This window comes from Eleutherodactylus coqui, chromosome 1 (genome assembly GCF_035609145.1).
Source record: "Eleutherodactylus coqui strain aEleCoq1 chromosome 1, aEleCoq1.hap1, whole genome shotgun sequence".
Classification (NCBI taxonomy): Eukaryota; Metazoa; Chordata; class Amphibia; order Anura; family Eleutherodactylidae; genus Eleutherodactylus; species Eleutherodactylus coqui.
The window spans coordinates 285,875,890-285,889,933 of NC_089837.1; the positions used below are offsets into that span (position 1 = coordinate 285,875,890).

General features: G+C 40.6%; 1 protein-coding gene across 1 annotated transcript in view; it reads right to left on the reverse strand.

Annotated features, from left to right (window-relative positions):
* Window positions 1-13,076: 13,076 nt before the first annotated feature.
* The window catches only part of SLC30A2 (solute carrier family 30 member 2), a 30,674-nt gene continuing 29,706 nt past the window's right edge, over window positions 13,077-14,044 (reverse strand). The window contains exon 8 of the mRNA XM_066572436.1: window positions 13,077-13,522. Within this exon, the coding sequence (XP_066428533.1) occupies window positions 13,377-13,522 (146 nt within the window). The 3' untranslated portion in view covers window positions 13,077-13,376. The remainder of the gene's footprint in view (window positions 13,523-14,044) is intronic.

The window sequence follows — 14,044 nt, forward strand, 5'->3', positions numbered from 1 at the left end:
GCCAGCTGTGACATTAGGGCTGATCGAACCTCCGCCTTCACCAGCTTCCTAACGTCATCCATGAATCCCCCCGATTCCTCTTTGACTAGCCTAGTTATGCATGCCTTGCATAGAGGCCTCTGGTACGTAGCTGGCAGTCTCGTCCCGCACTCCACGCATTTTTGGGGTTTTGTTCTGGGGAGGGGGGGGGGGGGGGGGGAGTGTCTTTTTTATCCCCCTGACAAAAAAAAGGGAAGTATTTTTTGCGGGTAAATATGCAATTTTTCCATATACAATACATTGAATTTTGCATTTTGGATTTTTTGCCGCACTGGCTACTTACGGCCGCTGAGGCTGAGGTTTCAGCTATCTCTGGGGCTGGAGCACTCATTACTGTACTGGTGCTGCAGACACCCTGCGACCTGTAGTGCTGGTCCACCTTCTGGCTTCTCTCAAGTTCCTTATTTTGAATTTCCGCGCTCCTGTGCTAAGCCCCGCCCCCTCCGTGCGGCTCCTGATGCGAGCGTGATGACGTCACCACGCTGGACAGGTGACGCGACACCCCGCCCCCCGCCGTCAAATGGCTTCCTGGAGCGCCACGCTGTGACTATACAAGGAGGAGGAGGGGGACTGAGGCTCCCCCGCTTTGTACCCCCCATGGGCCGCCGCGGGAGGAACCTGGCCCGGGGGTTACCACCCCATGTGGCGTCCCGGGAGTCATCTGGCTGGGAAGGGAGGACAGGCTGACCCACTGCCCTCCGATCCGCCTGTAAGTAATCCTGGCTGGCTTCTCCACCAGCCCCTCTCAGAGATCCTGCCTCCTGGCAGGACAGGAAGACACTGAGGAAAGTGGGGAAGGGGGGGAGCTTTTAACCTCTCAGTATGTTCCTGTCCTATCAGGAGGAGGCAATCTCAATTGGTGCTGTCGTGGAGACGACTGGGGGAAAAGAGGGGTAGACAGTGTAGATAGCGACCTAGGACCAAGTAATGGAAACGGGGATTTAGCAGAGCGTGGGGTTAGTACAGTAGGAACTGACAGAATAGGTAATAGTACCATAAGTAGCACAATAAATATAAAGATCGACAACAACCATATAAATTGTATGGCAACGAATGCATGAAGTTTGATCGGTAAAGTGTGTGAGCTTGAAGAGAGAATGTCTGATGAAAAATACGATACAGTAGAAATAACGGAAACATGGCTTGATGATAAGTGTGATTGGGCAGTGAATTTACAGGGCTATAATCTCTTCAGAAGAGACTGTGGAAACAAGAAAAGAGGAGGGGTGTGTCTGTATGTTAAATCTTACTTAATGCCAAAGCTACAAGAATATATAGGTGTAGGAGATGAACACGTGGAATCTCTTTGGGTAGAAATATAGGAAGAAAAAAAAAATCCTGATAGGGGTTTTCTATAGGCCACTTAAAGCAACAGAAGAAACTGAAATTTTATTATTAAAGGCAAATAGAAGAGGTGTCAAACTGCAACAAAGTAATTATTATGGGGAACTTCATTTATCCAGATATAATATGGGAAGAGAAACTTGCAAATCTCTCAAGGGTGGTAAGTTCTTGAGAACAATTAAAGATAACTACCTTACCCAACTGGTGCATGAGCCAACTAGATAGAGGGAGGGCCACTCTGGACTTATTATTAACTAACAAATCTCGGGGGTGCAGGTTGAGGGACACTTGAGAAATAGTGACCACAATATAATTAACTTCCAGCTGTCATTCAACAAGAAGCCTTAGGGAATGACAAAAAAACTAAACTTTAGTAAAGTAAATATTGATCAGCTCAGAACCACCATCGGTAAAAATTAATTGGGACAACATCCTCAACAATAACAGTACAGACGACAAATGGGAGAAGTTTAAAAACATCCTAATGACCTTATGTAAGCAGTTCATACCTTTTAAAAATAAAAGAAGTACAAGTAGAAGGAAACCAATGTGGCTCAACAAGACTAAGGGCGGCAATAAACGAAAAAAAAAGAAAGCGTTTAAACTACTAAAACAAGAAGGCAGTGAAGAAGCAATAAAATCATACAGGGAAAAAAGCAAATCATGTAGAGAAAAGATCAAAATTGCTAAGGAGGAGGCAGAAAAACTGATCGCCAAAAAGAGCAAAAAGAATCCTACAGTATTCTTCAACTATATAAACAGTAAAAGGATTTGCACCCGGAGCACTGGCCTGCTAACAAATAATGCAGGAGAAGCCATTGAAGACGATGGGGCAGGGAAGGCAAATCTAGTAAAGTTTTTTTTCCAAGTGTATTCATGAATGAAAATGAAATGTCACCCAAGATGCAGGGAAATAAAAAAAAAACCCCAGCTAAATATCGCTTGCCTAACACAGGAGGAAGTGCAGAAGCGGTTAAAGAGAATCAAAATCAATAAATCGACGGGCCCGGATGAAATACACCCAAGGGTTCTAAGGGAACTAAGTGACGTGATGGCTAGACTACTATTTTTTATATTTATGGATATTATTGAAACCAGGGCTGTATCACTGGATTGGCGCATCGCCGATGTAGTTCCAATATATAAAAAGGGGGCCTAAAAGAGAACCTGGTAACTACAGGCCGGTAAGTCTCACTTCAATAATTGGAAAAATATTGTATGGGTTTCCTAGAGACGCCATCTTAGAATGCTTCTAGGAAAACAATGGCATAACTCCTCATCAGCATGGGTTCATGAGAGGTCGATCATGTTAGACCAATTTGATCAGCTTTTATGATCAAGTAAGTTTTAGGCTGGACCTGGGAGAGTCCATTGATCTCATATATCTGGATTTCTCTAAAGCATTTGACACCGTGCGGCATAATAGGTTGATATGTTAAAAGAGACAGCTCGATCTGAGCGAAAACGTGTATCTGGGTAAGAAACTGGCTCAGAGTTAGAAAGCAGTGAGGGGTAATAAATGATTCATACTCCGATTGGGCCTCCTTTGCTAGTGGAGTACCACATGTTTCATTTTGTTCAGTATATTTATAAATGACCTGATAGAAGGACCCCACAGTACAATATCAATATTTGCAGACGATACAAAATTAAACAAGGTAGTTAATACAAAGAAGGACAATGTATGGCTACAAAAGGACCTAAATAAACTGGGGGCTTGGGTAGAAAAATAGCAAATGAAGTTCAATATTGATAAATGTAAGGTTATGGACATGGGCAGGAGAAACAGATGTCACCAATATACACTAAATGGGGTACTGATAGGGAAAAGTGATATGGAAAAAGACCAGGGGGTATTAGTGGACTGTAGACTAAACTGGAGTAATCAATGTCAATCAGCTGCTGCAAAAGCAAATAAAGTTTTAGGTTGCATTTAAAGAGGTATAGAGGCGAGGGAAGATAACATTATTCTTCCGCTATATAAGGCACTTGTCAGGCCTCACATGGAATACTATGCACAGTTCTGGACACCGGTGCTTAGGTAAGATGTTGCAGTGCTTGATGGGGTCCAAAGATGGGCAACTAAATTAATAAACGGAATGGGAGGACTGGAATACCCAGAGCGGCTAACAAAATGAAAAAGACAACTAAGGGGCAATCAAATAACTATGTATAAATACATTAGGAGACAACACAAGGATCTCATGATTTGTTTATACCCAGGACTGCAACAGTAACAAGAGAATGTCCTCTACGTCTAGAGGAAAGCAGGTTTCATCACCAACATAGAAAAGGGTTCTTTACTGTAAGAGCAGTGAGACTGTGGAACTCTCTGCCTGAAGGTATGGTGATGGCAAAATCATAGAGGAGTTTAAGATGGGACTAGATGTCTTTCTAGAATGCTACGATATTACAGGATATAGACATTAGGTGACCAGCGGGGCTGTTGATTTCAAATGTTGATCCAGGGATTACTCTGGCTGCCATTATGGAGTCAGGAAGGAATTTTTTTCCTCCATAGGAGCTAATTGGGCCGCTGTTTTCTTTTTCCTTCCTCTGAACCAACAAGGGGGAGGTTAAAACAGGATGAACTAGATGGACATTGTCTTCATTCAGCCTAACATACTATGTTACTATCCAAAGACCATTAGCGAGGTCAGTAAAAAGGCATATTGGCCATCACTAAGGGGTTAAGAATGGTTTCAGTGTATTATAACACATCTATAATACAGATCCATATTACAGACATGGGAAAAACAACTAAACGCAGGATAGTGCAAACCCTCGTATTTCCCATGGCCATGCATGTATGTGAAAGTTAGACTGTGAAAAAAGCTGATAGGAAAAGGATTTATGTGTGTGAGCTGTGGTGCTGGCGAAAGCTGCTGTGTATACCCTGGACAGCAAGAGTAACCTGAATCATATAAGACCCAATATATCACTGGAGGGCAAAATGACTGGGATTAGGCTCACATATTTTGGCCATGTAATGTGAGCAGAGTCCCTAGAAATATCTTTACTCTTTTGACAGAGTAGGGGAAAAAGAAGACCTGCCCTCCAAAGAACATGATGATTGATACTGTCAAAGCTGATACTGGCATGGATATCACATAACTGAAAGAAGCAGTGCAAAATCGAAAAACATGGACGGAGCTCACCGTTAGGGTCGCCAACAACTAAACAGCTAACAATAACAGAAAAATACAGCTAACTTTATAACTAGAGATGAGCGAACGTACTCGGTAAGGGCGATTTCGCAATCGAGCACCGTGATTTTCGAGTACTTTACTACTCGGGTGAAAAGTACTCGGGTGCGCTGTGGGTGAGCGGTGGGTTGCAGCGGGGAGTGGGGGGAGAGGGAGAGAGAGAGGGCTCCCCCCTGTTCCCCGCTGCTACCCCCCACTCCCCTCTGCAACCCCCCACCCCACAGCGCACCCGAGTACTTTTCACCCGAGTAGTGAAGTACTCGAAAATCGCGGTGCTCGATTGCGAAATCGCCCTTACCGAGTACGTTCGCTCATCTCTAGTTATAACCATATGTCATCAGTATTTAATCGGCATTTGATCTGTATTTCCCTCAATATTTACTCTCATTGATTCTAATTTTTACTGAGCAAACACTGACCCGTATTTGCCCAATAGAAAATAATACTAATGTGGAGGCAAAAAACACAAAAAATAGGTCATGCTGCATTTTTAAAAAATGGATGTGAAAAATACAGCTATGTGAATAGTTACATAGTTTTACATTAGCTCCATATTGCGGTCCCCCAAACATAGACCAAATACAGAGCTAAAATTTGCAAATTTCAAAGTGGCCTAATAAAGCCTGGTAGGTTTGTAGGATTTTCAAGTGGAACATATGACTATCGTTTTCCACATTAGACGTTTAATAGAAGTGATTAATTCCATAATTACTCAATGCAAAACAAAACCTCCAAAATCGATATATCAAAGAGTGCAAATAATATTAACAACAAAATATACACCTAAAACCCACCATATTTTAATAAATATATATTAAAAATCCAACCCAAAATTTGACACAAATCAAACAAAATAATAATCATCATCTAAGGACCTTATGACCCATAGAATAGAGTTAATATTTATACCACATGGTGAATGCCATAAAAATCCTAAAAAACAAAAAGGTGAATTTTTTTCCAACTGCCCCTAAGCAAAAAATTTATGAAAGTTATTCAATATACTATATGTACCCTGAATGCATTCCTATAAAAAAAATAAATCTAGTCCCAGCAAAATGCAATGTCTTATAGAGCTGCATTGATGAGAGAATAGAAATGTTTTGACTGTTGAAACACAAAAGGGGAAATAATTTACTGTTTTTTTAAGACAAAAATTACTTATGTCACTAAGGGGTTAAAATAAACTGGAGACTGCTGAGTTCCATGCCAAATATATTTACATGAGACATAAATTCAAAATTCACAATAAAATTACATTTTGGGGAGGGTGTTTCCAATTTCAGGGGACAATAATCTGGATTATATTTTCTATGTACTTAAGGGTGCGTTCACACGAGTGCATAAATGGCGCGTTTTTGCGACCAAACGTATATACGTGACCATCTGAGGCAATGGTTTCGAATGTATTCGTTCACACGGGCGATTTTACGGCGCGTAAAAACGGCAACCCGCGGAAAAACGGACATACACGACCGAAATACGTGCCAGCGAATATTCGATGGCCGAAAAGACCGTTTGAAAAGTAGGAACAAACGAAAATACGCTTTCTAGCTCTGGTCGTGATCGGCGAAAAACATTCTTTCCGACGATTATACGCTGCGCTCGTGCGAACGTAAATACGCCTACGCTCGTGTGAACGCACCCTAAGCCTATGATTCTCCAGATAATTAGCTATCAACAACTCCATTCAGTAATTATGAAAGCTACACCTAAACCCACTATTCTAGATAAAACAGTATACTTTATTAAATATATATTAAAAATCCAACCCCAAATTAGACACAAAACAAACAAATTAATAATAGTAATCCTAGGACCAAACTTCTTATGGAAATCAACACTCACCACAACAAAATAGTAAAGTCCCTTGTGTATGCAGAAAAAAATATGCAATATGGTTCACCTGTAGTGGAGAATCCTACAGTGCTGTGAAGAAATTATGTCCTGCAATTTTTCAGGATGCTCACAAGGACAATATAAAATATTTAACCATGCGCATCCGGTGGACACACCAAACGTGTCCTGTGTAAAGCACTTTGTGAAATTTTGCCCTCGCTTAAATGCTAATCATGTAAAGATACTCTATTGTGTTTGAGTAAATTATAGCCAAGATTGATATATCACATGACCCACTTCCAATTTGAAAAACCTGAACTGAACTGAATATGCCAGAGTTCAAAATGTTTACCAAAAAGGTCTCCTCCACCAAAAATGCAGCCTCCCTCCCAATTAATATTTTCACATATTGGAAAATGAATCAGAGGTGTTTATTTATAACATATTGTACTTTGTGTTAGTGATCAATTTTGGACAATACGTTTTGTGTTTGTTTATAAAAAATTCCTAAATTTGCAGAACATTTTTATTTATTTCACACAATATATTTAACAAATAATATTTCCCACACGTCCACTTTATGTTGGCATCATCTTGTAAGCGTTTATTTAATCTGTTTGTCGTCAGAAAGCTTGTAAGTATTGTCATTTTTTCTCATTTTAAGAATATATCCAAAACCAATTTCTTTAAGGGGACAATTCAAATCTAAAGTGACTTTGAGGGTCCTATATATTACATAAACCTGCACACCTCAAAGTTTTTAAAACAGCATTTACAAAGTCTGTTAACTATTAAGGTGTTTAATAGGGATAAAGCAAAGTAGAGGAGAAATTAGAAAATTTCATTTTTATTGCAGATTTTTAATTTTAATATTTTTTTTATGTAATAAGCTGACTGCTAATAAAACTCAGTATTTATTAGACAGACTAGATACCAAGAGTTCCATATAAAAGAAAATGCATATTTAAGTCCATAAAAGGTTTAGAAGAATCAAACATTACAGCAGGCTCTTCCACATTTGAAGGAGCCTGCTTGTGAGAGCCATGTTATGTTCTCTGTAGGAGCATTAACCTTTTCCCACCACAGGATGTATATGTACGTGCTTGTTGAGGAGTTTTTTCTGCGAAAGGATGTATAGGCAAGTCCTATGGATGGTGCGGGTTCAGGAGCTGAACCCATGTCATCTGCAACAGTGGTACACTGATTTACTCTGTTAATCTCTTACATGCTGCAATCAATGTTCATTGTGGCATGTACGAGGTCCGCATAGGGAGGGCTCAGTCAATAGCTTCTTGCCATGGCCTGTGATTGTTATGATAAGTGATAATGCATAGCAGTAAGACCGGTTTCGCACGGCTGAGATTCTCATGTGAGATTTCAATGGGGTCTTACACATGCGCAATTTGCCCTCCGGGAAAGAAATCATGGCATGTCCTATCTTAGGGCTTGAAAACATCGGAAAACATTCCACGACCCTCATCAGAGGGTCAAACGTTTTTGCACACCATTTTCCTTTTCGGTTAATAAAAATATAAAATAAGTAAAATGACCCGTACAATAAATTGAAAAAACTTTGAAAATGCTACTTAAAAAAAACCAAAAAAACAGCTTGTCACACTAAAAACAAACCTGACCAGAGCCCACAAGATGGAAAAATAAGAGTAATGGGTCTTCTTTGAATTCAGCAATTTAATAATGCAGCAGCTTTTTGTGCAAAAGTGGAAAAAAAAATGGGAAAAAAAAAATCATCGATACAATTATTGTATTGCTGTAATCATACAAACCTGCAGGAAAAAAAGTTATATGTCAGTTATACTGCGTGATGAACACCATAAAAAAAATGGAAGAATTAATGTTTTTTCACCCTGCCCACCAAAAAAAAAAAAATAGTAAAAGCTATACAGTACAGTCTATGTACAGCGAAATAGTATAAATAAAAACTACAGCTTGTCATTCAAAATACAAGTCCTCATACAGCTTACCGAAGAAAAAATAAAGTTATGGGTCTTGGAATAGCAGTGATACAAAAAATATGCATTTTCCAAAGAAAAAGTTTTTATTATGCAAAAGTGGAAAGCCATAAAATAATATAGTATTTTGGTACTGTCGCATTTGTATCATCCCACAGAAAAAATTATGATGTCACTTATACTGCGTGATTAATAAAAGTTATACATTATGTGTACCCAAAAACGGTAATAAAGTGTACAGCTTGCCACACAAAAAAGAAGCCCTTCATATGGCTATTTTAAAAATTTATTGGAAAAATAAAGTTAGGGGCTATTGAAAAGTGCAGCTGAAAAATCACCCCAAACCCATCTCATATAGGTCCAAAATAGGCCATGTAAAAGAGGGGTTAAACCTTCTTGGTGATAATAAATTACCTAGTGTTTTGCCTTGCTTGGCTACTCAATGAATTCCTCAATTATTTTGCCCTGGACTTTATCCTGATATAACATGGGCAAATATTTCTAAAATACTGGATTGTTACCCACAACTTCGTCCCCGTGGAATTTGTATTTTTTTTAAATCTAATCTGCGTTTTGCTGTATATTGAAACGTAAAAAGTTGAAATAGTGAAGGTTTTGTGGACCCGAGATTGCTTCAATGTATCTCTAGCTCTAAGAGACACTCATAACCTAAAGTTCAAGGAGCCCGAGAGTGCTCCAGAATCTCTACTGCTTTAAGAACAGCTTGTTGATGCCTTCTTGCCTCAGTGTGGTCATCAGATCCTTGGGTTCTAGTAATTTTCGCAGCTCAAGCTCTACACACTAGATCTGACTTGCTCTTGCACGACATATTAAAGGAAGACCAAAAAATGGATAGGAAACACGGTTATCAAAAGGAAACCATTTCTTACACAGCCGAGGTAAACTAAAAGCTGCACTGTTGTGGTGCCCCAGTGGCCAACTAGATGCGAGGCCTGCGCTGAGAAGCTGGGAGGGTAGAGTTGGCACAGTGGCTCTTACCAGACTCCTCCCGGGAGGGACGCTTGCAACCTCAGCCCAAGTACCGCTAGGTTTCTTCCAGGCAATGCTGGAACAGCAATTACCTGTATATGTGTGGTAGACTATAGGCCTGTCACGTGTGGCGCCACCGTTCCTTACACACTCGTATGATCTTAGGCGGAGAAATGAAGGAAGTCCACACACAATTAAGTTTAGTACCCTTAGTCCCTGGGAACAGACAGAGACAGGAAAAAAAAACAAAAAAAACTTTCCTTGTAACTTGACAGTGTACAGCTTAATACACACTAGGGCAGGTAGGACAGTAGACTTGAAGTCAGGGAAGAGACACAGGATGACACCGGTCCTATAGTCCACGTTATCTGTAAGGTACCACTCCTGGAAGGTAAACACTCCCGAAGAGAATAGGGGTACCATCACTCCACAGAGACTCACTTCATTCAAAACTTGGATCACTGCACGGCGGACTCTTCTTTCCACTCAGTTCTCACTCTCAGATGAAGGTTCCTGCAATAGAGGATACCTTTCCTCAGCCTACATGCTTTTCACCACATAAGAGATAAAAAATTACTGCCATCTGGCCCGGCCCTCTCACTACCGTTGAAGATCCTGGACTCGACTCTCTCACCACACCCCAATCACTTACATTTATAGGGTACAGACATCACGTAATTAGACAGATATTGATACTTTTCCAGACATATCCCAGTCACTTTCAGACATTAACCTCTCATATGCTGCAGCTGTGCAATACAAATAACAAGAGACTAGACAATTTGCACAGTGCATCTACACAAAAGACATGACATTTATGGAGGGGCCAGAAATATAGACTTCGAGCCACTACACTGTGATTGGTTGGTATTTCTTACACAGCGAAGGTAAAACAAAAGCAGCGCTGTGATTGGTTGCTATTTTCTATATTACTGAGGTAAAATGAAAGCTGTACTGTGATTGGTTTCTATGGGCAACACAGATTTTCTTTAAAATCTCAATCCATGTTAATGTGTCTTTTGTTCAAGTTTTAATTCCGGGCAATGCTTAATAATTGCATCCGTGCAGCAATGACATCTGCCCTCACGTGTCTGCCCATTCGCGTTGGCCTAGCTTATGATGTGCACCCCCTTACTCTCGCCGCATGATGCAGTGCCAGCAGAAGAGCAAAGGTGCGCCCGCGCATCACCAAATAAATCTGTCTTGTCGCTCTCCCTAGAGAACTCTATAAATTTTCAGGATAAAACATAGCCTATATCCTTCCTCAAGATGCAAGCTAGCTCCCTGACAAATTTCATCAATTACTTCTGCAGAGTTACTTTCACATTTATAATATTAGGGATTTTTTAAGGTCATTGAAATCATTGCTATAAGCTGTAGAAAAAAACAAACTGTTTTTACCTGTTTAAATTTTGCTATCAGTAAAATGAATGCACTGGCTCGTTATTCAGTGCTTAGGGCCCATTCACCTGATCTTCAGTGTGGAAATTTTTTTTTTTTAAATCACGTCCTATTCTGGACCAGAATTGGTCATGGAATGTCCTTTGCCCACGGGTACTAGACAGCACACAAGTGCGGTATCAAAGTGCTTTGAATGAGAGTGAGATGCAACTTGCATAAATCAGTGTGAATGGGACTTTACTCTATGTTAGGCTCTATCCACCATTTATTGTTTATAACTAGAGATGAGCGAGCACCGCTCTTCGAGTATCTGCATTGTCGTCCAAGCAAATGCGGGGGAGAGTGAGAGAGATCTCTCTCATATTCTGATGAGTCCACACAGAATAAGTACTTTTCTGAACACACCAGGAACAGTCAATGATGTCTGCTTTATTGAACGTAGCACATCCAATTAACACTCTTACAGTAGATTGAGTGTAATAGCGATGGAGGTACATGGGGGATTCACACAAAGTCCACAGTCCCACTTATCTGTAACTTGAATCTCTCTCCCAGCATAAATTAAACACCAGCTAGCTCACACCTACTCCATGAATACTCGCATAAAAGCGGCTCCTCCTCCTCTCAATACCTGACGTTTATCCTGCAGTCACTTGGAATGATTAGCATAGGCCACACATCCAATGATCTCTCGGCCTCTTCCATCTCCACTACACATAGACCAGTGGTGTCTGTGTACACGCAGACCAGAACACTCCCTGGCTGACTTTAACCACTACTCCTTCTCCATAACTCCCCTAAACCAAACTTCCTCCACTCTTAGGCTGAATGCACACGGGCGGAAATTCCGCAGTGAGATTTCGTGCAGACTTTCCGCTGTTGCACGCTGCCATAGGATTGCAGTAGTTTATGCAATGCAGACAGCTGTGATTTGAACGCAGGAAAACTCACCGGTAACAAAATCATGGCATGTCCTATTTCAGCTGGCACATCGCAGAGTAGGAAGAGAAAACGCCAGACAGGTAAGCGAGAGGTGAATGCAGGGGCACAGGTCGCATCACAGAATCTTGCAGTCGGAATCCGACCCGGCCATCGGCATTCACCCTTATACCTTGCAATCACATATATCAAGAACGATCACGTGACTAACAAATGATACACAAACTAACACAATTTCCAGACATACCCAGACAGTTAACCCTTGTGGTACTGCAGACATGCAAGACACATAATGCTAATCCATGCTACAAGCAAAACAAGGACATTACATGGGCACAGAACAAACATAGATCAGTCAAGCCCATTCTGGAAACTCCCATTAACTTCAGGCCACCACTACACATGTGGACTTGAAACGTGTGCAGAAAAAGCCTCGTAATATATGCTATAGTGCAGATTTACATTAAGAGCAATGGAACCCAGATTTGCAATTGAATCCAAAGTAAAGAAAACACTGTGGGGCTTATTTACCAATGTTATTATAGCAATTATGATAGTAGCTTTCCTGAATGATAAATCTGTATAGTCCAACTTTAGTCCACCTACTAGTTGGCTTAGTTTACACCAAAGAATGTGTCAAAATTCCTTACCATACCCCCTTTTCAGAAAAGTTGGACAAACTGTCTGAAAGTGTCTAAACACGGAGGGTATGGCTGGCTGAACAGGCGGGTCGGATTCCGCAATTAGAATCCCACAGCAGAAACCGGCCCATTGCCCAGCCAGCATCCGCGCGTACCGGTCTTGATCTGCACTGCACATGGTCGACATGGCAAGCCGTCAGACATGCATAGTACAGATTTTTTTTCTTTCAAATCTCTGCTTGTTCCACGTCATCGCTTAGCAGTGACACAGAATCTGTGACCTTTCTGCAATGTTATTGCGGAAGAGCCTCGGATCAGACGACTTCCATTGACTTCAATGGAAGCCGTCTGTGTGGAATCCGCACAGAGATAGAGCATGCTGCGATCTTCCCTCTGTGAGCGGAAAATCGATCTCCGCTCGTGCAGAAGAAATTTCGTTTTGCCATAGAATTCTATGGATGGTATTTGCGGCAGAATCTGGAGGCGAACACCTGCTCCGGATCTTGTAATGCAAATCTGCCCGTGTGCATGCGGCCTTGCAAAGCATGCAAGTCAGTATTGTGGCTGAATGTGAATAATAAATAAGATCCTGTAAGAACATGTGCTAAAAAGTAAAATAAAAATGTTAATAGTAGTGTCCTAGTCTAATAAGTATGCATGAAATGTAAGAAAACACATTACAACAATGCTTCATGTTCAATGACATGTTTTATTTGTTATCTAGTTACCACAAGTTCTGTTTAATAATGTGCAAATGTCTGCAAATTGTAGGAAAGTATAAAGCACTTCATGGTGAATAAACCCTCACTACTCTTCTTGAAGAACATAACAGGAGAGTATAGGTCATAAACAGGAGTCAGGCACAGTTCTTACATTAGTCTGGATGTAAGTCCCCGCTAGAGACTTCAGGGCAAAGGTAACTAAAATGTTCACATCCAAGCAAGAACACCCCTGGCACAAAACTGGAGGAAATCCCAGTCTATTCTTTCCAGATAGAACATGCCTTATTAGTCAGTGGGGTCCTGACATTCTTGACAATCTCTCATATCTTCTGAGTAATTTTCAATTTGGATGGTAGTCGTGTGAAAGTGGAATTTATTCTGTAGTCGAGAGCTGGCCTCCTTCAGCACCATCTGAGAGTCTGCATCTTCATCTATGCCAAACAACAAAAACATTGATAAACAGGATGTGAATGTAGGATGTAGCTTGATACTTTATCAGAATGGTGATGAAAAGCCAGTTGTTACCATTTTAATACAGTAGATTTATCAGCTAAACATGAGTCCTATATGAAGGAGTCAAAGTCTGGAAAAACCGACTCTATGGTTTTTGTAATGACTGGAGGGAGTGAAACCCCATACTTAATCTGTACATAATTTTCAAGTTCACATCCCATTAATTTAAATACGCGAATTGCATACACAGCAATTACTCAGAGATTTTTTATTTTTCATTTGGATACGTAAAAAAAAAATTACCTTTGTAATATATTTTATTAAAGTATTTTTTACTCCAAAACCCATATTTACCGTCCATCCCTTCAAATCGGACTATTTCCTTGTAAAAGCCAAATACCGCTTTGGACTGCATAGACTGTGTATGAAGGAGCAGGTACAGCCACAAGATGCAGACACTGATGCAGGAAAGCGACTGTGTAAACTATGTCTGGAGTGTG